This window comes from Sciurus carolinensis, chromosome 1 (genome assembly GCF_902686445.1).
Source record: "Sciurus carolinensis chromosome 1, mSciCar1.2, whole genome shotgun sequence".
Lineage (NCBI taxonomy): Eukaryota > Metazoa > Chordata > Mammalia > Rodentia > Sciuridae > Sciurus > Sciurus carolinensis.
Window position 1 is genome coordinate 54,609,326 of NC_062213.1, and position 27,299 is coordinate 54,636,624.

Consider the following 27,299-nt stretch of genomic DNA (forward strand, 5'->3'; position numbering starts at 1 on the left):
TATACCTTTGCTCATAATACCAGCCACCTACTTTCCCTATATTCCCCTATATCTGGTAACCATCTAGGAAATTATTTTCCTACTTAAGGACATCAAAACAGTTTCAATTTTTTGTCTGACCCATACAATCACTCAAGGTGTCATAGAGCTATCAGCAGTCTAAGGTCAGAGTATGGGTTCTGAAGTTCTCTAAACCCTGAATGAGCAGAGATTGCACCTGACTTGCTCACCATGGTGTAACTGAATCTTAGTTCAATGCCCCTGCAAGATATTCAGTAAATGCTTATTTTATTTTCACTTAAATGACATTGACTTTCAGGTCTCTTTAATATATATTTTAGTTTTTTGTTTATCTTGTTTGCTTTCAGTGTAAATTTTTCTTAGCATATAAAATAACTTAAAAAATGATATCAACATTTTTAACTTCAGGTAAATAGGAACCTGTTTTTTTGTTTTGTTTTGATTTTTTTTTTCCATTAGAAATGAAGTCAGGAAGAAAGAGATTAGGTTTCTCTTTGTGTTATATTGAACCTGATAAATGCCATAACTTTTATTAACTACAAGTTAAACAGGTTGTGTCACAAGATAGTGTTTATATTAATTTGAAAAGTACAGCAGTCCCTCCCACTGAACTTTGATCAGGCAAAAACAACTTACCTAACTGCACATTATACTGCCTCTGAACACCAGTGGGAAAGAATGTTCTTTCATTTTTAAAAAGCAATTTGCTGTATGTGATTTATTCAAGCTTTCAAAATGATTGGAAACAATTTTATGATCCTACTTTTGTTGTTTGTGACTCTGGGAGAAGCAAGGAAGTCATTTCTCAGTTTTCAGAACACAGAAAAGACTGAAATACTATTTTTCACAAAGATGGAAGAAGTGGTTATTGTAAGGTCAAGCTACAAAGATAAACGTCCTAACTCCAGCTACCTCTTTGTGCAATTAGAAGATCCTAAAATACTGCATGTGGTGAATGTGACCAAGACCTCCTCGGATGCTACCAACTTTACCATAAACCTAAGGACAGATGAAGATGGCGAGACCAATTTGACTATTCAGCTCTGGGACTCTGAAGGTAGGCAAGAGAGACTCATTGAAGAAATAAAGAATGTCAAAGTCAAAGTGTGCAAACAAACAAAAAAGAATCTTTTCCAGGCATCAATGCATGTTGATGGAAATATCCTAATGTTTATTTTACCACTGATACTATTAAATAAATGTGCCTTCGGTTGCAAGATTGAATTACAGGTGCTTCAAACAGTATGGAAGAGACCTTTGCCAATAATTCTTGGGGCACTTACACAGTTTTTTCTTATGCCCTTTTGTGGTTTTCTCCTGTCTCAGATTTTGGCCTTGCCTGAGGCACAAGCGTTTGGATTTGTAATGACCTGCACATGCCCTGGAGGGGGTGGGGGTTATCTCTTTGCTCTGCTTCTAGAAGGAGATGTCACTTTGGCCATTCTGATGACTTGCACATCAACATTATTGGCCCTGATAATGATGCCTATCAATTCTTATGTATATAGTAGGATACTAGGGTTATCAGGTATATTTCATATTCCTGTTTTTAAAATCGTGTCCACACTCCTGTTCATCCTTATACCAATATCAGTTGGAATAGTCATTAAGCGTAGACTACCTGAAAAAGCAAACCTCTTAGAGAAAGTAATTCGACCCCTGAGTTTTATTTTAATGTTTGTAGGGATTTATTTGACTTTCAGAATGGGATCAATGTTTCTAAAAACAGCTAACTTGGAGATGCTTCTTTTGGGTCTCTCAGTCCCTACTTTGGGTTTGTCTTTCGGGTATTCCTTTAGTAAAGTCTGTATGCTGCCTCTTCCTGTCTGTAAAACTGTTGCTATCGAAAGTGGGGTATTAAACAGTTTCTTAGCCCTTGCCATTATTCAGCTCTCTTTATCACAGGCCAAGGCCAACTTAGCTTCTCTAGCTCCTTTTACAGTAGCCATGTGTTCTGGATGTGAAATGTTATTGATCCTTCTTGTCTATAAGACTAAGAAAAGATGTGTCTTTACCAGAGAAGACAAAAAGTCTTTCCTAGTCTAAAAATTAAAGCATTACTCAATTCCTACTCTGGGTTAGGTACTGTGGGAAATTCAAATAATATACAAAATAATGCATACTCTCAAGCCACTTATGATCTGGTTAAAATTTGAACTGGGGATGTGGGGAGTATGTGTGTAATCACATGTTTAGCGTGGTACAAACAGCAAAATATGCAAGAGTTTAGAAGAAAGAGACAACTTTTCCACTGTGTTAGTTTGGGAATGTTTTATAGAGTAGAATGTGAGTAGGATACTTCACATTGAGAAAAAGCAATCGAAAAATCTTTCATTGATAAGTATGATAAATCCTAAATATTAAGGATGGGATGTCCTCATAGTACACATTTGGTAACTGCTAAGTTAATGAATAAACATATCTTAAACTAAATGTGGCATCTCTGCTCGTTTACTTGTTTTTGTCTGTTTTTTACACCCAGAACTAGGGATTGAACCCAGAACCTTCTACAATTGAGCTATACCTCCAAACTTTTTATTTTATTTTGAGGCAGCTCCTTAGATTGCAAAAGTTGGTTTCCAACTTGCAATCCTCCCTCAGCCTCCCAAGCAGCTGGAATTACTGCGTACGCCCTTGCACCCTGTAGCATTTTTACTTGCACATCTTTCTGTCTTGTGTACCTCCCACAATAGCATTATCATTTGCCCTGAAACACAGGATCATTTCTTCTCCCTCTTCTTCTGTCTTCCCTCTTTTTATTTTTTTATAGTCAACCTCGTTATTAAAAAATAATGTATAAGCCGGACGCAGTGGCACATGCCTGAAATCCTGGCAGCTTGGGAGGCTGAGGCAGGAGGATCGCAAGTTCAAAGACAGTCTCAGCAACTTAGTGGGGCTCTAAGCAACTCAGTGAGACTCTGTCTCTAAATAAAATACCAAAAAATGGACTGGATATATGGCTCAGTGGCTTACATGCCCCTGGGTTCAATCACTGGTACCAAAAAATAATAACTTATGAATAAATCAATTCCTTATCTTTTCATTAGTCTCCTCTTTGCTTCCCATGCTATCTATCCCTTTTGTTCTATGGTACTTTGCTCCTTCCCTAAATTTCTCAAACTGGCTTTTGGTCTCTATCCACCCTGCAATCAGTCTCATATTAATCTTCTAAATATCTAACTTTGATCATGTAATTTTCCTTCAAGGAAGTCTTTTTGCCTTTCAAATAAATTCTGTATTCCTTAATCAGACATTTACACTATACTCTCTGACCTACCTTTCTGGTTTTTCTCCTCTTCCACTTCTTTACATACAAACTTTTGCTCCAATCAAGCAGAAAGACTTAGTATCGTACAAATATGCCTTTCACTGAGCCAGCCTGACTTCTTTCACAGCTATTTCTGTTCCTGTTTTACCTTTCCTATTTTGCTCTAAGTCCTTGAACATAAGAATTATGTTTATTCATTTTGATATTTCTTGAAATGTCAGCATAACACTTTCTATGTGTTTATTTAAATAAAGTATTGAATCATAGACTATGATCCACTATCTATATCTAGTCTATGTTCTTCTCCAAAGAAAGTGTGGGTACCAAGAATAGGAAATACTAGTCTTAAGGATCCTGTTTTCCTTATTTCCTAGACTTCTGGTTGTAGGAAACTTATTTAATTTCCCTATGTTCCAGTTTTCTTACCTAAAAATATAGATAATGGTGTCACCTCCTTCAGGTTGACCTGGGAATTAAAAGAGGAATTAAATTAATGTACTTAAATAGGGCACCTGGCACATAGTGAGCACACTGTTAGCTACTATTCTTATTTTATCAAAGTCTAAACTTTTGATCCTGATTTGTTGCTGATTTGAAATTATGAAGTCAATAATTATGTATGGAGTCTAAATTTTAGCATTTTCCTATCAGTAGTAGTCACCATTTTGTCCATACCATTAGGAATTTTTGTTTACTTTTCTAGCTGAAAATATAACTAAATTATTTTATGTCACCCAATCTAGTGTATAGATACCAAGATCTGTAACTGACCTGGTAGTGGGAGGTGAATGATTATCCCAGTCTCTAAACAATCATTTGCTATGTGGACTATTTTAGTCCTCTAAACAAAAATCTTCATTTGGGTGGTTAAACTATAAGAAAATGTGCATGAATTTAATTTCTATACCTTTTAATGAGAATATTACACTAATTGAGAAACAGGAAGCCTGTCTTTCTAGTTTTATTTTATCATTGACCTCGTGACACTTCTCCACACATCAGTTTTCTAATCTGTAATCTAGAGATTCAGTTGAGGTTTAAGAGCTCACTCAACTCAGTATGTCAATGACTCTGGTAAACAACTAGCATCTAATTTTAAGGAAAGGACCTAGCACCATGGGTAGGATGATGGGGTAGTGTAGAAGGTTCAGAATGATGAGAATAGGTACACAACGCTGTTGCTCTCTGATTAAGGAACAACCAAAATATGAGCTTCCTGAGGGCAGGAACCACATACCACACTTTGAATTCCCCACAGTGTTTGCATGATACATTGAACAGAGTAGGTATTCATTGAACATTTATTAAATCACTTATCATTAGTATCTGTAAAGGTCAGAGTCCCACATTCAAGAGTCAATATGTGGGCAATCCCAGCTCTTTCAATTTACTGCTGGGTAACACTAGTTATATTAATCTCTGTTTAAATTTATGTGGCAAATGGAGATTAAAAAATGATAGTGCTACACCCTGGTCTTGTTGTGAAGATTAAATAAGTTAATATGAGCAAGACCCTCAGAACAATGCCTAATACCTGGTAAACTTTACAGTTATTATTGCTACTCTATGCTTATTCATATCAAATTATAACTTATAAAGCCATTGGAAGTACTTAGATGAAATTTTGGGTATGTTTTATTTCTTTTATATATGTATCACAGAAGATAGATTTTCCCATAGTAAAACTTGCCTGAAATATGAGATAGGGATGAAATCACCCATTATTTAATTTTATTTTTATTTTATTACTATTTTTAAGAATAAGAGGTTGTTGGATCAATTTTTTTAAAGTTTCTTTTATGTCCTTTAGAGAGATGGTGTTATAATAACTATTCTAAGAATAACAATCCTCTGATATATATTCTTATAACTGGGAAAGTGTTGGTATTATAGGAGCATGTGAGAAGTTTTAACCAAAGTTTGCAACTCCAACTTCTATCAAAACATAAAATCTTACTAAGTTTGATTTTTTTATGACTTTCTTTTTTTTTTTTTTGAGATGGGGTCTTGCTATGTTTCCCAGGTTGGTTGCAGCAAACTCCTGGGCTCAAGTGATGCTCCCCTTTCAGCTTCTGAGTAGCTGGGACTCCAGGATTGCACCACTGTGTTTGGTTCCAAGTTTGATCATTTTAAAATCAAAGACTACTAATAAAGAAGTAGCTGTTAATTTAAAAAGTCTTGGTATGTTGAAACTAAGGGGCTTTTGTTTGTTTGTTTGTTTGTGAAAGGAGTTACCATTTAAAGGAAGTCAGTCCCAGAAGCTAAGTAGCAAGGCGCCCTCGATTTCTGGTGAAGGAATCCCAGTGGATGCCCCTTTCAATTATGCAAATAAAGGGCAAGTGGACACCTGTTGTCCCTGGGGGAAGGTTGGTTAGACCACTGCCTGGCTTGACAATGGCCATCCTTCTCCAGAATGCCTTTGCATAAGATCTCACTTCTCTTCCATTTTGAGGTTTGACATAATTAGAACCTCTACAGATGGAAGTCGCTGGTAGGAAAGAATGTGAAAGGCCTCTAAAGGGGAACTTGCCATCAGAAATCAAGGATAGAAACATGGTGATGTGGACACAATGCCAGGCAGCAGGTTTTGTCTTGTCATAGTGTATAGCTGAGACTGAAACCTGTCTCCTCCCTGTCCCTCACCAACCACTTTGGCACAGCAGATGTTCTTTGATATTGGAATCACTGACTGCAGATGTGACTGCAGCTTTAAAAACTGCCCCTTTGAGAACTCAAGAGTGATGAATCATTGTCAAATCAAAATTCTTGAGACCAAAAGATCTCTGAAAAAAAGGTTTTATTGAGCCATTACAGCTACTAGTCAGAAAGAAAATACCAATCTTAGGACTAGTGCCTTGAGCTACTAGCAGCAGGCTGGGTAGCAACTGGGAAAATGTCTACCAGATCTAAAAGGTGAGAGTATTGTATGATGAAAAATTGGAGCAAAGAAAGCATAAATTACTTACAATGAAACTATATTGGCTATAGATAATAGGGTGGGACAAAGGAAAGCAGGCAAAGTTCTGGGATAAGAGGATAGTGTTTAAGGAGTTAGTGTGGCTCCCTGATTGGTTGGTGCTATAAGCAGAATGTGATAGCACCTCAAGGTTAGACCTCAAGGGTGTCAGTCTATGTTTAGAAGTGTGAAGCAATTTTTTGTTTGTTTTTCTTTTTTCTTTTTGTTTTTAACATCTCAGAATTTTCCTCCTGTCATGTACTGAGGTCTCTGTGAACTACATTCATAGTACCCAATAAAGATCTTTTTGGCTGTGTGGAACCAGTTTGTAACAAGCCACAAAGGAATCTGAATGCTAGACTCCCTATGCCCCCGCACATTCATCACTTCACTTTCAGAAGGCATTTGGAAGCAGAATGGCCTCTTTAGACAGATAAAACTGAGTTACCGGAGATCAACTTAACTGTGAAGTAGCAGCTGAGGCCTCTAGAATAAAACTGAACTTCTGCTCATCTGATGTAGGAAGCAAGAAATGGTTTTAATTTGAAGGAGTAAGATATTGATCCTTCATCTTACTTCAACTTGCTTATTCTGATTTTAGCTGCTTTGCCAAATCAATGGAACCATGTTTGCTTAAAAAGGTTTAAAGATGACTCTGATGATATTTCTGCACATGCCTGGAAAATTTTATTTAGTTACAAATCAACACTTGTCACATATATTAGGCAAGATTTTAATTTAAACTTAACAATGAAGAATCAATTTTTTTTCTAGTTTCTGAAGAATTTTTTAAAATCAAGAAGCCAAAAATATCATTTCATATACCAATAGAGGTATCCAAATCAGATTCTTAAGGTATCTTCTTCAGAAAACAAAGGCAAGTCTCTGGCTCTTTGCAAGCTTTGAGAATTGAATTCACCATTCACGTCATTCCTTGAGAACTGTTTCGCACTGGTGATAATGTTTTGTCTTTTGATCAAACTAAGGGAAACAATCACTTCACAAGCAAGGAGTCAGATGACTAACTTTTCTGGTTCTGTTGTGGTTAGGACTCTTTCTATCTTTGCAACACTTTTTGCATTATAGTGATATGTACATCATGATGCCAAATTTGTTATTTCAAGAAGAGGAAGCATTTTAAAGTCCATAGACTATAGCCCTTGACCTCATTGTGCTGGATATATTCTTTCACGTGGACTTTGGAGTCAATGTGTTCCTGTCTCTGCCGTGTGACAAGAAGGCAAGTCACTTAACTTTAACTCTCAGTTTCCTCATTTGTATGATGAAGCAAATTATGAAACTGCTCATGAAACTGTTTCAACATTTATTAAATAATGCATATAAATCCACAACCGCCCGAAGCATGGTAAGTACTCAATAAATGGTATCTAAATGAATGACTGAGAAAAGAGCAGAGTTGGTTGTGGCAATCAGTCATTTAAAACAAACCAAAAAAATCTACTATGGGTTTACCAAGCATAGGTTTAGCAAATAAGAGTTGTACAATCAAGTCACAGTTCCTATTTATGTTTGGTTAAAGTAGTACGAAATAAATGAGAGAAAGGAAGAAATAACGGGAATTGTGAAAGTTTGAACGAATAGAAGATGAAAAGGAGGAGTGGGAAACAGGAAAAGCATTTTTGGAAAATAAAGGGTAAGCGGGATAAAACGAGTTAGAAGAGGCCAGATGTGTCGCGCGGGGTCTGACCTCCCGGGGGCGCAGCTCAGGGTGGAGCTGTAGGGGCGGGGCGGGGCCTCGAGGAGACCACGCCCCAAAGGCGGGTCTTATGAAGGCGGGACTTCCTGTCCTGGGCTTCCCTCCACATCCGGAAGACTGGAGTCGCGTCTCAGGTAGCCGGCTGCTGAGCGAGTAGAACAACCTCCATCCCGAGGTGAGATCACTTTTGTTCCGGGTTGGGTGGGCGCAGAGGGCCGAGGCGACGTGGAGCGACCTCTCTCCACCGGCCGCTGGCGCTGGGTCAGCGCCCGGGGCGAAGGCCGTAGTTGAAGCGTCCTCTTTGCTGCACCGTTATCCCGGGCCGCCGCCGAGTGAAATCAGAAACAGCCTCACCGTTAGTGAAGTAGCTTCGCCTACGCAATCTTACTTAATCCTCGAGGCACTTTGTGTAGGATAATTGCCCAGTTCGCATTTTCATTTACTTTCAAGGAGCTGCCAGACCTGTCACATTCTCAGGGTTACATAGTCTGAGTGTAAGCGATGGGGTCTTGGCCCCAGCCCGGATGCTGTCCAGGGTCGCCTGGCTGGGGACAGGTGGCAGTAAAGTGGTGTGACTCCCACCCCGCAAGGCTGATTAGGAACAGAGACAGTTGGAAACGTTTCAGGTTTATATGACTTTGGGAAAGTAAAGAATGATAAAATCCAGCCCTTGTGAAACCAGGATTTTTGAGACCGAGAGAGATCTGAAACAAAAGGATTTATTGAGCCATTTATAGTTGCTAAACGGAAAAAGAACCAGGACCTGGGAAAAGTTACCCGAAACTACCAGCAACAAGGCTAGGTTGGAAAAACGTCCCTGGGACCAACAGCACAGAGAATTTTAAAAAAAATAGTCTTTTTATTGTTTTCACACACATTCCCAAACCGTTTACTAATTAACTCCCTTTATCTCTTCTCCTTTCTGTCCTGTGTAATAAATTATGGTCATCTCAGAATTTCCCTTAGCCCCCTTTCATCAAGAAATGTACTCAAACTAGTTGAGAAGATACAGCAGGCATACAGATGTAAGGAAGACATTGTTGAGTGTCCTAAAAGTGATATACGTTTTGTGGGTTCTTCCAGGCCAAGGCTTCAGGATTGTCATTCAGACACAGAACCTCAGTTGCTGTCTACTCAAATGACTTACATATTTACATCTTCAGGGCATACTTCTCTGACCTTAGGGTTCATATATATTTAACCAGCTAATTGACATTGCCACTTGATTTTACAAAGTGCTTCTGCCACAATTAAACTCTTGATCTTCCTGTCTCCTAACTCCTAAACTTGACTCTTCTGTCTGTTGCATCCTTTTTTCAGTAGTTGTCATCATTATCCATTCAGTTGCCAAAGTAAAATGTGGACATTCTTCAGCTCTTCTCTCCTCATACATCCATGTCTGAGCTGTTACCAAGTCTCCAAAATTTTATTCCACAAAGCAAGTATCTCTTGACTCTCCAGTTTTTCTGCCTGTAAAACTTCCCATCCCAGGTTTGAACCAAACATTGGGTCTCCTCTGGACTCTTGCAGCCTGAATCTAAAAGTCCTAACCTGTTTACACACATCCATTCTTTGCTTTTCCCTTTACCATCCAATCCATTCTGTTTAGTAGCCACAATGAAATGATTCCTCATGGCTGTCATATTAAATAAGGAATGATCCCTACTGCCTCCTCAGCCTTATCCCTTCCTATTTCCTTTGATCTCTGAGCAGTCATGTTTGGTCTTTCAGTTACGCTTCATGCACCAAGAGACTTTCAGTTGAGTTAGATGTTGCCTATTCACTTGTCCTTCTTATTTTTGCTTAATCATATCCTTGGAGAAGCCTTATTTTGTAAGTTCAGTCAGAGCGCCCCTGTTACATGTTTCTCATTGCATTTCTTCTGCTTAGCCTTTATTACATTTATGAGTTTTCATGTAGTCTGTGATTTTCTGATTAACATTGACTCCCCATTAGAAAGTAAATGAATGGGACCTGGTTTTACTCACCATAGTGTGTATACAGCATATAATAGGTACATATTTACGGAATGATTAAACAACTGGGTAGAGAATTCCTGAAAGAAAAGGTAGCTTATGAATTGAACCATGAGTAATTGTTAGGAGTTATAGATAGGAGTTACATTGTTATTAGTCCTAGGCCAGAGGCTTGTCTCTGGGGATTCAACAACTCAGATCCAACCACTCATCCTAAAAACCAAATGGGAAAGAAAACAGTGAAAAGCATGAAAGGAACTTTTATCAGTGTAGCTACACTCTGAAGACGAGAAGGGGACCCATGTACTTAGCCCTGTCTTCTAGGAGCTTTTGAGGTTTTATAGAACAGGGAATGAGGGTAGGGGCTGGGGGTTTGCATAGCTGGAGCTTTTCAGTGCCAGAGGGAATGTGGTCTAGTCCACCACCACCTCAGGATTGATCACGTAGGACTTTCTCCATGATAAGAAAGTTGCTATGACCTGGGGAGTGGTTTCATCTCATCACAAGATATTTATTGATATGAACTTCTTCCTGGAATCCAAGGTCACTCATCCTAAAAGATGGATACAAAATGAAGGCAGAGGTACCAAGTCTTTAATCCTGGTTTTAGTGATCTATCAGACATTTTCAAACAAAAGTGAAGAGTCTAAGCTCATACAATATTAGTGCATTCAGAAGGTGGAGTAGGAGACTTTAGCAAATTAGTGGGAGGAAGCAAACACAGCCCAAGAACTCTATTTCTGATGAGAGAAGAGAATGGGAGAGGAAATGGAATAAAGGTTGTAAACCATTCTTGAAAAGCTCTAAGCAGTTACTTATGTAAGTCAGAATGTGGCCTCCTTTTAAAAATTCTTTGAATGTTTATCTCAGGAAGAAAAAGCAACCAGCAGAAGCTCTATCTGTTCCTTGCCCTCCTCTGTTTTCCTCTCACCTCTCCTGTAATGTAAATAATAAAATATAATTTTCTGAGTAGTCTTTAAGATGAAATTCTATGTCTGTTGTTATTAATTGTAAAAGAGGAAAAATTAGGGTTGCTTATAAAGAGCGCCACATTTTCTGAGTATGACAGCTTAAAATGCTTCTCTGTGTTAGGTAGATTTTACAATGTGGTCAAGCCAGTAATGAGTTTTCAGAAGTCAGTGGAAAGTTGGACAGGTTAGAACCCAAAACTATGTGATATTTGTTTCCCTCTGTCTTTGAAACGCAGGGCAGTAAATTTAATTTTTGTTTTTATAATTATATTTTTAGTCCTGGAATTTTCTTCCTTCAGAATGTCCTAATAGAAAGAGCAGTGGACTTAAAAATCAGAATTGAATTAAAATCAAATTCTGATTTATCATTTTTCTATATAGTGTTAGCATTATTTCTTACCTCACCTCTGAGGCTTAAATTCTTCATCCTTAAAAAAACCTTAATTTTAAAATTTACTTATGTTTTAAGTACCTGTCTGGCTTTTATTAGAACATGTGCCTTTTATTAGAACATGTGCCTTTCCTTATTTTCAAAACTTTGCTGATTTAAGTATTTTCAGTGTTTTTTTCCTTATTTTCGTTCTCCACCCAGTCATATATCTCTCTTTCAAACTATTTCTTGTCCATCTTTCTCCATTCTCCAAACCAGTAGGTGTTTTAAAGTTTTTGTTTTGTTTTTTTGTTTTTTAATCTAATATGATAAGGACACTTTGTGAGATGATTTCATAGCCTGTTTTGTGTGATAAAAATGTTTCTATAATAGATGTGAAGTATTCGATAAAAAATTATATTTACTGGGACTATAAGTAAATCCTAGGAAAAAAGTGAACTTTAAAATAGGGGAGGGGGTGAATCTTGAAATAAAATTTTGCTGCTAATTGAGTTGCTTTTGTGCATTAACTGTTCTGTGACTAAGACTATCAGAGATTAGTAACTCCTTTGTACTTGTATGTGTTAGATATAATCAGAAGATGGCTGATCCGTGGCAGGAATGCATGGATTATGCAGTAACCCTAGCAAGACAAGCCGGAGAGGTACAAACTAAAATTTTGTTCACTATAGCATGATAGGCATAGTAGAGCATGGTTACCTTGTTAGATAAAACATGTATTTTGATTATTCTACATTTGTTTTAATTTTACTGACCTCTTTAAATAGAGTGACTATTCAGGTTTATATCATTAAGCTTTTTGTGATGACAGTTTGAATCTAAAATAGGAGATAAGATTATATAATTTTGTGCTTAGAAGGTCACAGCCATTAAAGGGTTATTTTATAACATTTTTGTAACAAATTTTTAAGAATATCGTTGAAGACAAAGTGAATGTTTTAAATCCTGTTATCTTTTTTGTTTGATTTAAAATTACTTATGTCTTTTCTATTTGCTTACCAAAAAATCTTTTTAGGTGATTTGTGAAGCTCTAAAACATGAAATGAATGTTATGATTAAAAGTTCTCCGGCTGATTTGGTAACTGCTACTGACCAAAAAGTTGAAAAAATGCTTATCTCTTCCATAAAGGAAAAATACCCATCTCACAGGTATTTTTTATATCAATTTCAAATGATAAAATGAAGCCTAGGTTGGAATCAATATATTAGGCAAAATACTTAATTTTAGACAGAGAACCTGACTTTAGTTAACTTAAACTAGAAAGGAATTTATTTTGAGGGTTTGGGGTAGCTCAGGCCAGGACTATGGGAGCAGGGAAGGCATACTTACAGATAATCCAGCAACCAATGTTTAGGATATCACTGGTGGCCTCACCCTTGACTGATGGTTTTGAATAATTTCTACTCAATCTTTTATTTTTAACTCATTGGCTTAAGATTAAAAATCCTGGGCAGCAGCTTGTGAGTGCTGAGCTTAGGTTGTTTATCTATGCTCAAAGTGCCAGGGATCGAGGAAAAGGGAATATTTTGATTCTTTCATAAGAACATTCGAATGTTAGGAGGCAAAGGGCATGATTTTAAAGCTCAGTTATATTCTCTATATTGTAATATTACAATATATTCTTAAATATATACGGTATATATTTAAGAATATATAATATATTTATATTATAAATATATTGTAAAAGAGGAAAAAATCAGAATTGAATTAAAATCAAATTCAAACTCTCTCTACCACTTGAGAGAGTTTAAGGGAAGATCCTAAAATCAGGGCTTTCAGGTGCTGAAATACAGCAGATACGTTTTCATTTTTAAGTTTTAGCACTGTATGTACTTTAAAGTCCACTGTACTTCTGTACTTCTTCCTAGTCATGCCATTGGCCTTTCCTGGTCTCTTCAACTTTAAAGCTTGGCTAAAAATAATGTCTTCAGTAAAAAGATTTACAGTTAAGATAAAAAGATTTTTTTTTTTTAAAAAGAGCATGACAAATGTTATTAGGATAATTCAGTATTGAAAAAAGGGAAAAGAAAATAGGAATGTAGGACCCAGTAAACTCAGATATCATTTATGAAATTTACCTAAGATTATTGTATAGCATGTTTTAAGAAGGCATATACACATAGTAATTTTTATGGGTGATTTACTTTCTCATTAACTTACTTAATATTCTTTGTACAAATTATATATTGCTACAGAGCAACTTACTCTGAAAACTTAAAACTCTAGATGTTTTTATCCCACTGTTGTATTGGAGTTGGGAATATGAGAGTAGGTTAGCTGCATGGTTCTGGCCAAGGTCTTTCTTAAAGCTATAGTCAAAAGTGTCAGTCAAGGCTGCGGTCATCACAAGTCTGGACTAGGGCTGAAGGATCCATTCACTTCTGTGACTGTTGGCAGACTTCAGCTCCTTGTGGGTTTTCTTCCAGCAGCATCCCTCAGTTCTTCACTGTGTGGGCCTCTTCTCTAAGCAGCTCACAACACAGCACCAGGTTTGTCTTCCAGTTGAAAAACAGGGCCATTTGTGAGTGAGTCTTCAAAGTTGTTCACTATCATTTTCATTTTATTCTATTGGTTAGAAACAAGTCACTGTGTCCAACTCTCGAAAACAGAGAGGAGGAATACAGAATTTATGGACTTAATTTAAAATTATATGTCCTTAATGATTTCTCATTTGCAATAAATGCCTTTTTAGGTGCTTGTGTGTATACAGGTATGTGCCATTACATACCCTGATGTTGTATTTCAGAATTTTGAATCAGCAACTTTTTTTCTTTTTTTAAAATTTATTCTTTCTAGATATACATGACAGTAGAATGTATTTTGACATATTATACATACATGGAATATAACTTCCCATTCTTGTGGTTGTAAATGATGTGGAGTTACACTGGTCATATATTCATATATGAACATAGGAAAGTTATATCTGATTCAATTCTACTGTCTTTCTTATTCCTATCCTCCTTCTTCCCTTCATTCCCCTTTTGTCTAATCCAGTGAACTTCTGTTGAATCTGTAACTTTTCATAGGAGCAAAGGCTCTGGGAGTAATAAAATAAAGCTTTTTCACTTTTATCAGGTTTTACAGAAAGAACAAAGAAGCAACAGTGGAAAAATAATGTACAGAGTTGGTTATGTTTTATAGTCCATTTTCCTACTAAAGAAATATTCTTGTTTGAAAATTGTTGGAAAAAATGTAGAGATTAGGATTTTGTTGTTCTTGTTTTTAGTTTCATTGGTGAGGAATCTGTGGCAGCTGGGGAAAAAAGTATCTTGACCGATAACCCCACATGGATCATTGACCCTATTGATGGAACAACTAACTTTGTACATAGGTATGTTTTTAATTTTTTAATATAATTATGTTTATATATTAACTGGGTAGAACTTCAGAGTACTCTGTTCAGAAACATATACTTTAGGGAGTTGTATAATTTGCTTATGCCTCTTTATACTAAAATATGTATGTTACTAGAGCAAAATGTATTATGTGGACCTTTTATCATATATGAAGGGGGTGAAAAATAGTGATGTTGTGAACTTGTACTGTGAAGTGCAATGTAGAAAACTAACAAAAGGTCACTTTTGGAGTATTGTCTATATAGAATAAATTTAGTCCAGGAGGGAAAACTGTTAAAAGTGTACAAATTTTAGAATCAACAGACTTGGACTTGAATTCTGGTGCTTCTCAAATTCGTTTTTGTGATCTTAGGCAAGTCAGTTAATCTTTGTAAGCCTCAGTTTTTTAAGATTTCCTTTTCCATATTAATGGCACCTTTTTGTTGTTGGGACTCAGTAGTTCATTTATATAAGAATTTAGTATATTGACTGGCACAGGGTAAATATGTTGGAGCTTAGTGTATTATCACTAGAAGAAAACCTGATGGAATTGGACAGTTAAAGTTAGTACCTAGTTTGATGGGATTGCACATAGATGTTTTATTTGAACTTGTTGTATAACTGTATGTGTCTATACCACATAAGAATCATTAAAGTCTGTAAAGTTAAGGTCTAGAATCTAAATGAGATAGAATGTTGTGCCTTGTAAATGTGGAAAGCAGCACATGATATATTGTAACATAAGAAGGTAATACAGGGCTCTGTTGTGACTCAGTGGTAGCTTGCTTGCCAAGCACACATAAGGCCCTGGGGTTTGATCCTCAGCACCACGTAAAAATAAATAAAGGTGTTATGTCCAACTACAACAACAACAAATATATATATGAAGGTAATACACTGCATACAGTGGGATTCAGTTTTTGTTTAAATAAAACTCAGTATTTAATACTTGAGAGTTTTTATTTTGAATAATTACATTGAACCTATTTTGTTATTTTCTTAATTTCTATTCTCTTGTGAGTCAAATTAGAACCCCTGTGTTCACACTGTCATGCAGCCATAGGTAATCACTGTGGCCAATGGTTTATTTTTTAAATGTGAACCTCCGAGCTTGGCATTGAACTGGGGATAAGCAATAACTATTTATTCTATGAAGTTGGTTTTATCATAGGTTCAGACTGTGAGGAAAATGAACCAAATAGGGTGAGCATACAATCCCTTCTTTTTAACCGAGATCAATTTAAACTTTTTTCATTTTATTTTTATTTTATGAAAAGAATATTTTACATAGTTACTGTATTCATGGCATTTGACCTTCAACAAATGAAAAATGGCATGTATTACAAAGTGTACTTTGTATTTTATTCCCTGGTTTCTCAGGATCAATTTCTGGAAGTGGCAATTGTCGCCAGTTTCTTGAGAATCCTTTCAGATATGTTTCGTGCCTGTAGAGGCATCCTGTATGTATGAATATACGTATATGTATACATACTACTTCTTCCTTTCCTCCTATTTACATACTCTGTACATTTAATTGGGGAAAGAGGGATGAACCCTTTGTATGAAAAACTTTGTAAGCACTTATGAAAGTTGAAAAAGATTTTATTAAAATTAAGTTCTGTCTTGGTAAATTTGTGGGTTTTGTCTCTTTTTTTAAGATTTCCTTTTGTAGCTGTTTCGATTGGCTTTGTTGTAAATAAAAAGGTATGTTGTTTTAAATGTACCATTCATAAAATGCCTTGCTATCATATTCTGAGAAAGAGTAAATGTGTCTCTGTAATAATTTCAGATTTGTCTCTATATTCAGTTTATATAATTGTTTAATCTTGAATGTTATAGGACTATTAAAATTTTCATAATGCATTTCCAGTGAAGAAAATTTAATGTTTTCTGAGAAGCAGGAGTTGTAAATGCACATAAGTAAATGAAATTCAGTTTAGTATCTAATCACCATTATGCATGTGATAGAATCAGATAATGATAGAAGTTGATGTGATCTAAAATGCTGCATGGAAGAGGTTGGGGTTGGGAGCTAGGAATATATTGGTAGGTATTAGTGAATAGAAATATTCGAAGTCTAGGAAGGAGCAAGAACCAAAGCATGACTGGAAAATGTGGACCTACACATAATTGAATTCCTACATCCAGAATTCAATTGAGTAAAATACATAGCTATTGCATTTTTTTGCTGATTGACTCCTTGGCTAGCCGAACAGTGAAGGATGTGTACTAACATCTGTCTTCAAGGAGCTTGTGTATTAGATCAGCATGTATTAAATAGTTAAGACATTTCTGAAAACAAAAACACAAATTAGTTGAAATGAAATCTTATCTATAGGATTGTATTAAACACTGGGAATATCCCAAAGGAACTCTGTGACATTTAGCATATAACCAGCCTTGGGGCTATATGCTGACCCTACCATTGAACTCATATTTCAAGGCAGTAGAACACAGAAGGTATAAGCAATTCTGCATATTGTGGGTTGGGGAACTCTTTCTACCAGGAAGGGTCTTAGAAGTTAGTTATGTGAGTTGTTACTTAGAAAATTAGAAATTTGCCAGATAAAAAAGGGAAGGAAAGCTTTTTAATCAGAACAGTTTGGAGAGAGATTGAAGAAATGATTTTAAATGATTTTGACCTCTTTGAGATTTTTGTAAGACAAGGTTCTGTAGCATGTGCTCTCGACCTGTAGTGATGGATTGATGGGAGCCAAAGTTTTTAATGGTAATTGAATTTGTGGATTGAAATAGACCAGCCTGTAAGAATATGGAGAGCTAAAAGGGCAAAGGAAGCAATGGAAGAATGGAGAAACGACTCAGGTATACAGCTTTTAAGGACTAGGGAGAAGGTTAAAGGATAATGACACTGGGATGGATTTGTGAGTGAGGTACAACCCAAAGAGCCAGAAACACACAGGTGTCGGATTAAGTATTGAAGTACTGATCATTGCCGGCAGCCTCCAATTCTTCAGACAAGGCATTTGATCAATAAGAGTTCATTGATTGTCCAGGAGTTTCGGAAGAATGAGTGTTCAAGACAGAAGCCAAACCATGACATATTAGCAGGAGATAAGGAGATGCAAAGTGTAGACTACTCTTTGACAATGAAGGGAAAAGAAGGTTTTGTATACTGTCTTTGTCTCAGATATACTATAACAGAATACCTGAGACTTGGTGATTTAAAATTCACAGAGGCGTATTGACTTCCAATTCTGGAGACTGGGAAGAAGTTTACAGTCAAAGCACCAGTAGGATCTATTCTTCCAAAATGGCTCCTTGCATGCTTTGCCTTTTGGAGAGAAAGAAAGCTGAATCCTCACTTGGCAGGAGGCATAAGTCCTGAGAGCAAGCAAAATCCCAGATTTAAGGCAATGAACATACCCATGACAGTGGAGTCTTTATGGCCCAATAACCTCTTAATAGCTGTTTTCCCAATGCCATAACATAGGCATTAATTTCTACATTAGTTTTGGAGGGGACAGACATTCAGAGCATAGCAGTAAGGGAAGAAGAAGCTTGGTGAGAAAGCACCAGAAGAGAATTCTAAAAGAACAGGGATCTGTTGATTGAGCAGTTTCTCAGAGAATGAACGAGAAAGAGGAATCAACACAGGAGAGCATTTTTACCTTAGAAAACAGGAAAGAGTTGTCTGCATCTAAAACTAAGGGAGAGAGGGAAAGTGGGTGCTCTGTCTACACTTGGGTGGGAGGAGAGTTGAGGATTTCAGGCCTGATAACCTCTTTTTCTATTTAGACTCGAAATGAGCATTTTAAGTATCTCACAGTTTTGTCATTTGAATACATTGTTAAACTGTTCCTTTGTTAGAAAAAAATTATTGATTTACAAAGAAAAATACTCAGGTTGGTAAAGGAAACTGGTTTTTCCTCTGCAGATGGAATTTGGAGTTGTGTATAGTTGTGTGGAAGATAAGATGTATACTGGCAGAAAAGGAAAAGGTGCCTTTTGTAATGGCCAAAAACTGCAGGTTTCAAAACAAGAAGGTAGGTTTGTCCTCCAGTTTTTGGTGCAGTTGATTTTGTTTACTTATATTTTTTAGTTTTTAAATGTTTATTTCAGATCCATACATAAACTGGTTATATTCTATACTTTTTAGGTAATAGTCTAAGAAACTAGATTCTTTTTGCTTATTTTTTTTTTTTTTTTCTTTTTGCTTATTAAAATGATCAGTTGAGGAAAAGTATATCGGTATTTTAACATATAAGGCTTAGGAAGAAATTTGATAAAACTAGGAAGAGGCATAAAAATGTTATAGTTTGAATTACAAATGTTACATATTTGCTAGAATTCTGATATTAAAATCTAGTGATTATCTGAAACATTTCCTTTTCAGATATTACCAAATCACTCTTGGTGACCGAGTTGGGCTCTTCCAGAACACCAGAGACTGTACGAATTATTCTTTCTAACATGGAAAAGCTTTTCTCTATTCCCATTCACGGGTGAGTTCTTTGAATTTTCCACCTAAAGTTCCAGATAATGTAGTATTTTTTAAAATAAAGAGTTTTTCTTTAGAAATGAATTTTTTATTAAAGACACGAAATCACTACCAAAATTCTAATTTTGTTACATAATTTTGAAAACTTTTTGTAATTAATTTTGAAATTTTTTTGAATAATTTCAAACTTAACAAAAATTGTAGAAATAAAATGGTACAAAGAAAAATAGTTTACTTTTTACCCAGATTCACTTGTTAACATTTTATCGTACTTGCTTTACATTTTATCATTGTGTGTGTGTGTGTGTCCTTGAATCATTTCAGAGTAAATTACGTACATTGTGGCTTTTTATTCCTAAATTTTTCATTTTATTTCCTAGGAATAGGTATAGTTACTGACTTAATAAATACATTTTTATCTAACTTACCATCTGTATTTAATTTGGTCATTTGATCTAATGCTGTTATTTATAGTTTTTTTTTTCTTCCGATGCAAGATTTAGTCTAGGGTCAGCATTGCATTTTGGTTTGTGTCTGGGGTGGTTGGTGGTAGGTATTAACCCAGGACATTACATATACTAAACATGTACTCTTATCTCTGAGCTACCCTCCCAGCCCCAGATTATGTTTATTGTTGTGTCTCTTCAGCCTTCGTTAGTCTACAAAATTTTAGATATGCAAAATAGACTCTTCAGGGTTTTTTTGTTTGTTTGTTTTGTTTTGTTTTTTGCCTCAGTGGTTCTTTCATCCTAGTCATCTCTTATTTTGAATATTTGTGCTTTTTTTTCCCTCTGTTCTTTTTTGGAGTCCTGATTAAATTACCTAACGATTTGTCTGTTCAGAGAACCAAGATTTTGATTTAGTAATGTGGTCTACTGTGTTATCTTTTCTACCTTATTATTTTCTCCCCCCGCCCCCTTTTTTTTTTTTAAACTATGGGTTGAACCCAGGTCTGCTTAACCGCTGCCTTTTTCTTTCTTTCATTTTGAGACAGGGTCTCGCTAAGTTACTGAGGCTGTTTTTGAACTTGTGATCCTCCTGCCTTCTCTGGAGGCAGGGTTTACAGGAGTGCACCACCACACCTGGCATGGAGTTGTACTGTTAAATTTCCATAAGGAGAACATTTTTAAAATTTCATCTTAGTCTGTAGTTTTATTAAACTATAATAATTCTTCTTTAATGGACCCACTAGAGTTCTTTGTGCATTAGTCTGTGATCAGTTTTTGTGACGATTCCATGTACTAAAAAAGAGTATATTCTGTACTTTCAGGATATGATATTTAATGCATAGCCAAAAGATCTATCTTAATTGTATTATTGATATTTTTTTCTATTGTCTTATATTGAGAGTGATGTGTTAAAGCCTTCTGTTACTGTGTTTGTATTTCTCCCCATGACTCTTGTGGCTTTTATATAGGTGGAAGCTATGTTATTTGATGCCTGTTTGTAATGGTTATGCCTTCATTTTATAACCTTAATATTATAAAGTGTTTTTTGTCTTATTTTATGCTTTTGAGCTTTAAGTCTACTTTGACATCAGAATTACCATTCCTGCTTTTTTACTGTTCCCATTTGCTATTTGCCTTGTAAATCTTTGTATACCCCCTACTTCTTTTTAGCCCTTTTAAATAACTGCATTTTAAATGTATCTCTTATATACAGCATAAAATGGAGTTTTTCTTTATAAGTCAATTTGAAAATCCTTTGAATAGACAAGTGAGTTCGGTTGGTATGTTGACAGGACTGTTTTGTTTGACCTGAATTCTTCTGTATTGTCTAATATTGTAATTACTGTGTATATTATTTATATTACTGAGTTTATTTGGTGACTTCTCTCAGGTTTTTTTTTAACACTCTCTTTATATTTGTTTACCATTAATTTTTATTCTAGTGAATTTCTTTTGGATTAAAACTTTTTATAGTGCCTTTAATATTCTTTTTTTACTTATTCACTCGCTATCTGTAAAGGTTCCAGGATTTTTGACTTCCATTTGTTACACATGTAACAGATTTACTTTCTTGTCCCATTTTCTCTGTTTCATCTTATTTTTAAGTTGGAATTCTTTCTACTTTGGCAAAACATCAATTGTCTTCTTCAATTTGCAGTTCCATGAAATGCTCCATAGTCCTTTTATAAAGTTTTCCAGTCACCTTTTGATTGGATGAAGCACATCCTGTAGTAGATTCCTCAGAGAGGGCATGTGTGCAAAGTATTTCTTAAAGTGTGATATTTTCCAAACTGTTTTTATATGGCCTTGAAACAGGAAAGGCAGCTTGGCTAGATATGAAAATATGAACTAAATTATTTCTTGACAATGCTGTTACACTGTTGCCTTGCTTTTTGTGTTATTTTTGAATAAGATGTCAATCTAATTTTCTTGGCTTTTAAGTTATTTCATTTCACTGGAGGCTCTGAGAAACACCCCTCCCCCCCAAAAAAAAAATCCTTGAAGACTAGTAGTTTTACAAGGTTTATCTTAGAATAGCTCATGCTGGGTCAGTTTTCTGTTTCAGTGTGTAGATTTATATCTCTGTTTCTGGAAAGTTTTCCTGAGTTACAATTTTAAATGCTATTTCACTTGTACTGTTTCCATTTTCTTCTTCAAAGATGCCAGCAGGAATGTTCAACATCCTTTGTGTCTTACATTTCACCACTTTCTCTATGTCCTTTTTTTACTTTCTTATTTTACTCAGTTTATTTGTTAAGTTTTTCTTTGGGCACCTTGTAATTTATTCTTTGTTCCTTGGGTTTTCTCCCACTTATTTTTTAAGCTTAATCATCTGAGTTTTTAAATTTTTTTTTTTATTTCTTTGGGTCCATTTCTGCTCTTAGTTTCTTTTTTTATGATTTAGCATTTTCTATCATATTTATATGTATTTGAGGATATTTATGGGATATTTCATTCATATTGAATTGATGTTTTAGTTTTCTGAAATATTTATCTTTACCGTTTTTCTTAAAATTTTGGGAAGAGCTAGAGGTTTGAGGTTCTTTAATTTCTTATAGGTAATGACTATATTAAGTAGCATTTCTCTAACATTTATTGTAGTTAGTTTGAATGAAAAATCATGCTTAAAAAACTATGGAACAGCAGTAGATTTTTATGACTTTCTTTTACTGCCAACTGTTTCTACCTTTCGACCTTTTTTCCCCCCTGAAAATATCATCACAGACTTATAATATTCTTGGCACTAAGATCATTAAATAATCCATCCTTCTTTTGTAGATCTATTTGACTGAGGCACAGTGAGAAAGTGGTTACCTGAGATCACACAGCTAGATGGAGATAAGACTACAACCCTGACCTCTAGAACCTTTCCCTTTCTCCACAATTCGACTTCTCTTTTAGGAGTCAAGTCATTCAAAGTATAGTTTGACAAACTGTGATTGTGGGCTATAAATCTGTGTTCCATAATTGTAATGATGAAAGTAAAAGAATCACTGTCATGTAGCTGTAGAACCTCTCAGAACGATTGTGGGTGTCTCTCAGCCACGTCCAGCGTGAATGAGAAAAGGGTTAACTGCCAGAGGATGGTGTTGGCTGTAAATCAGTTGATTACCTATAAACTTGTCTAATCAATAAACACAAGAGTCATCAGTACTCTTTTTAAATGAGAGTGGGCATGGTGGGTCTGACCGTACCAGCGCTGACATAGGAAAAGGGAGCCAAGACCGGGAGGAGCTTCTTCTATGATGGACAGGATAGGGTAGAGTTAGTGGAGTCATTTTCTCAGGGAAACTAGACAGGGAACCAACCATCTGATTCTGCTAGATAAGGATGGCTTCCCACAAATGATTTCCTTGAGGAAAGAACACCATGATTTAAAAATAATCTATTGCCACAGTTCGCTCTTTTGAAGAAAGGACTTTAACCATGGGCAATAAAATGGCTATAAAAGAGCCACAAGTGGTTTACAACTTTGACCCTTTATTTTGCCATTGGCTTAAGTAAAATAAAATTTTTACTTTAGGGTGTTTTCAATAGTTTAACCAGGAAAATCTTAAAGGAATATGTACTGATTTATTGATTTATTTTTAAGTGATCAGTTGCATCCAACTGATTCTTCAATTTTTGAATGTGACTTCAGAATTACTTATACAAAACAAAATGAGACCAAGAGAGTCATAATCTGGTTGGATGTCTTTAAAAAAAAAAAGAACAGTCTAATAGGTTGCTAAACATAATAATGTTTATGAAACAAAGTAAATGACTGTGGGTCAATTGCCTTTTTTTAATTTTGAGGAATTCATTTAGAAGAAATGCACTGTCTCTCTTGTAGATTGTGTTTGACAATGGTTTAGGGAAAGTTTCTTCATAAACTTAACTATTTTTCACTAGACCTTTTCTGTGCTAGGCACCCTGAGGTGCTTTACATAGGTTATTTGTAATCATTTTAGTCATCCAAGGCAAATTGGTATTGCTGTTTGGATATTAAGAAAGTTAACTCAGATTTTTTTCAAAATTACAGTTTTTAAGCAGCTGGGCACGGGAGCAAACTCAAATCTTTGTGATACCATAGGTAGTCCTTTTTACTCTTTGCCATAATACCTCTACTGGAGGATCAGACTAAAGATTCAGAACACATAATGCAGAATTAGGGCTATGGCCTTATTACTTGGTAATCATGTAATCTTTTTGGCAATCCTTTGGAAGTATTTGTCCATAGAAGAATATGCTCTTCCTGACTGTCACTCCTTGCTTGAGAGCCCAGTTGTTCACTAGAAGCAGACCCAAGATTTACTAGTGGCTATCACAGTTGTTCTTCTAGTTTAGGGTCAGTCCCTGAATACAATACCAAGGGATTATTTGTAGAAGAGCTTGGTATGTTCTTTTTAGAGCATGAGCTATGAACACCTGTACTATGAATTCTATGCCATGTGAGAAGGGGGAAGACACACCTTTATGAATTAAAAAAAAATTCTTGTGAAAGGTCTTGATGAATAGAACTCACTGCCTTATTTCCAGATATTTAAATGATTACACAAAGAGTTTGAGTAAAAACCATTTGAAAGTAACTTGCAAACATGATGACTCTTTTTCCTTAATACACACTAACATATTCATTTCTTTAATAAAATGAACATTCTGTAACATAACAGTAGAACGATTATAAAAATCAGAGAATTTGACTGAGTGTGGTGGCACATACCTGTAAGGCTCAGGAGGCTGAGGCGGGAGGATTGTGAGTTCAAAACTAGCCTCAGCAACTTAGCAAGACCCTGATGCAAAATGAAAAAAGCAAAATGGACTGGGGATGTGGCTCAGTGTTTAAGTGCTCCTGGGTTCCATCCCCAGTACCAAAAAAAAAAAAAAAAAAAAATTAAGTTTCATATATAACCTAATATAGAAATCATATTCAAATTTTGAAACAATTTCTAAACCAAGGCCCAATTCAGGATCATTCAGTTTCCTTTAATGTGGAACATTTGCAAAGTCTTTATGTCTTTTATGATCTTGAAATTTTTAAAAATTATAGGCCAGTTGTTTTGTGGTTTGCCTTCTTGCTTGGGTTTGTTTGGCTTCCTCTTGTTTGTTTGGATTTTGCATTTTTGGCAAGAATGCCACAGAAGTAATGTTCTTTCCTTCTCACGGCATCTTATCAAGAGGTACATGGTCCTATTTTTTCCATTATGAGTGATGATAACATTGATTGCTTGGGAAATGTAGAACTTCATAAAAATGATCTTTCCAATTGTAATTATTATGTGCCCTGTGGGGAGATACTGTGTAAAGATCAAACTTGCCTGGTAATTTTGGCATATTTTTTTGTTTAAATTTAAAAACTTTTTTTGGTACTGGGGGCTGAACTCAGGGGTACTATACACTGAGCTATATCACCAACCCTCCTAATTTTTTTATTTTGAGACAGGGCCTCACTAAGTTACTCAGGCTGGTCTCAAATTTATAATCCACCTGCCTCAGTCTCCTAAGTCATTGGGATTACAGGTGCACTCCACTGCTCCTGGCATTAATTTTAACTTTTATTGATTCTTTCCTGATTCAGTTATTACTATAGTGGCTATTAAGTAGTAACAGTATTTATCTTAATTTGGTATATTTCCAAGGAAGAGTTTCTGTGAGAAGACAAACCCAAATTAATCTTCTAAGACAGGCTTAGGTCTCTGCAGGTCCCAAGCAGGCTGTTATTCCTTCATTCAGGTACATGTATGATGCACACCAGTTGGGACGACCAATAGCATGACGTTTTACACCTCCTGAAGACCATTTACACTGTCGTGTGTGTGTGTGTGTGTGTAAAATAAACTGTAGTGCCTGTATTTAGACAAATATGAATATATGTAAATGTTATCATAGTAGAGTTTCAGTATTTTCTTGTGTTTTTTCTGAAAAATCATTTGTTTTATATTTAATATATATAAAAATTGTTTTTATATTTATCTTATTAAATATGGTTTTGTGAGGATTAACTTTGTTATTTATATAGTACACCAAGATAATTAAATTTTATGTATTTTATTTCAAAATTAGAAACCACCTTATTTTACTTGTATCCTCTAGATTGATTCAGGTTATTTGTCAACACTTAAAGTAAACCAAAAGTAAGGAGGAATACGTTATTTGAAAGGATGATTTTTCCCATCTTATTTTCAAATGTTAGAATCCGGAGTGTTGGAACAGCAGCTATTAATATGTGCCTTGTGGCAACTGGAGGAGCAGATGCATATTATGAAATGGGAATTCACTGCTGGGATATGGCAGGAGCTGGCATCATTGTTAGTGAAGCTGGTGGAGTACTGATGGATGTAACAGGTAAAATTATGGGACAGTAAAGCATTTTACTCTCTATTAGACTTTCCTGTTTTATAGGGTTTTTTAAAAATGTTTGATGCATGTTATATTTTCAGCTTTTAAGGCAAAAACAAGCTATACTGTGTTCTGCAAAGTCCAAAAAACAGTAGATAGAAGCAAGGATTAGAGCTAATGGTAATGTGGAACTAACAATAAAAAATGTCTACACCCCTTGAAATGTATCAGGAACTCCTGAGGACTGTAGAGAAAGTCTAGACAGTCATTGGTTTTGAGGCTCTACCAAGAGCTTTCTGAACCGAGACCATGGTGATAGTTGACAGTGGACTTCCTCCACTACCACTTTGTCTTTGGGCCTAAAGAGATTAAGTAATACCTCATTTGAGCTGACAGTGAAATGTTTAAGGAATGAATTTGGGTTTAAGGTATTCACCAGTGACCTGGGGGGAAAAACAGCAAAGAAATAGGACATGAGAAAGGACAATAGTATGAAAATGCCCTGAAGTCAGATTTCTTGTCCATTGATTCTCAAACAATAAAAAGGTAATAAAAGTACACCAAAGAGAAAAAGAGAAGACATTTTTCAGACTGATATAAGTTGAGATCCACCTTTACCCTGGTATTTACTCAAAGAAGATACCTGGAGACTTAGTTGTATACTTTTAAGTTCAAACATTGTAGTTATGTGACAGTAGATTAAAAAAAAAAACAAAACTGAACATATTAAAATGTTTAGATTGTTCATAGTATATATTGTTATACTTGTTTTTTCTGAGGTATTTTTGTATAGTATATAACAGTTTTCTCAATCTGATTTTAGGTGGTCCATTTGATTTGATGTCACGAAGAATAATTGCTGCAAATAGTAGAGCATTAGCAGAAAGGATAGCCAAAGAAATTCAGATTGTACCTTTACAAAGAGATGATGAAGATTGATTACAGTAGCCTTGTATTCAGTCACAATTGCTTTCCCCAGATTTGCTGATGCACTGATGGATATCTGTTTCAGATGTATGATATGATTGACTAAATTGTCTTTGATGTCCTGATTTTAAAATGGAAACTTTTTCCATAAAATAAGTATGCAAAAATAGGTGTAATATTTGTTTTGAAATTTTTTGCCTGTAAGAATATACTTTGGGAAAAAATAAACAGAATGTTTAGTTCATGAGCTTACATTAAAATAGTCAATTAGCAGTGTTGTTTCTAACTATATGATCCTCTGAAATTATTACTTTTTTTTTATTTTGAGATACAATCTTGTTAAATTGCTCAGGCTGACCTCAAACTTGCAATCCTCCTGCCTCACCTTCCTGAGTCACTGCAATTACAGGTGTGTGCTATCATGTCTGGTTTGAATTACTATTTATATTCCTATACACTCAATTAAAAAGTTACCTTTTTGGAAAAAAAATTGTTTCAGAAGCCATA

At 35.4% G+C, this 27,299-nt stretch overlaps 2 protein-coding genes across 4 annotated transcripts; both read left to right on the top strand.

Moving 5' to 3' along the window:
• The first annotated feature begins 596 nt into the window (after window positions 1–596).
• Window positions 597–7,088, top strand: Slc10a5 (solute carrier family 10 member 5). Its single transcript, XM_047517069.1, has 2 exons — window positions 597–1,078; window positions 6,487–7,088. Exons 1-2 carry the CDS (start codon window positions 757–759, stop codon window positions 6,519–6,521), a joined length of 357 nt encoding a protein of 118 aa, XP_047373025.1. The 5' UTR covers window positions 597–756; the 3' UTR covers window positions 6,522–7,088.
• Window positions 7,089–7,287: 199 nt separating this feature from the next.
• Impa1 (inositol monophosphatase 1) lies at window positions 7,288–27,065 on the top strand. 3 transcript variants are annotated; one of them, XM_047517082.1, is made up of 9 exons: window positions 7,288–7,485; window positions 11,868–11,943; window positions 12,316–12,449; window positions 14,531–14,635; window positions 16,298–16,343; window positions 18,535–18,643; window positions 18,994–19,102; window positions 25,720–25,871; window positions 26,689–27,065. In XM_047517082.1, exons 1-9 carry the CDS (start codon window positions 7,454–7,456, stop codon window positions 26,802–26,804), a joined length of 879 nt encoding a protein of 292 aa, XP_047373038.1. In that variant the 5' UTR covers window positions 7,288–7,453; the 3' UTR covers window positions 26,805–27,065. The 3 variants fall into 3 exon arrangements, with proteins under 3 accessions (XP_047373038.1, XP_047373056.1, XP_047373047.1); XM_047517100.1 differs by lacking the exon at window positions 7,288–7,485 and adding an exon at window positions 7,497–7,611; XM_047517091.1 differs by lacking the exon at window positions 7,288–7,485 and adding an exon at window positions 8,063–8,137.
• The last annotated feature ends 234 nt before the right edge of the window (window positions 27,066–27,299 follow it).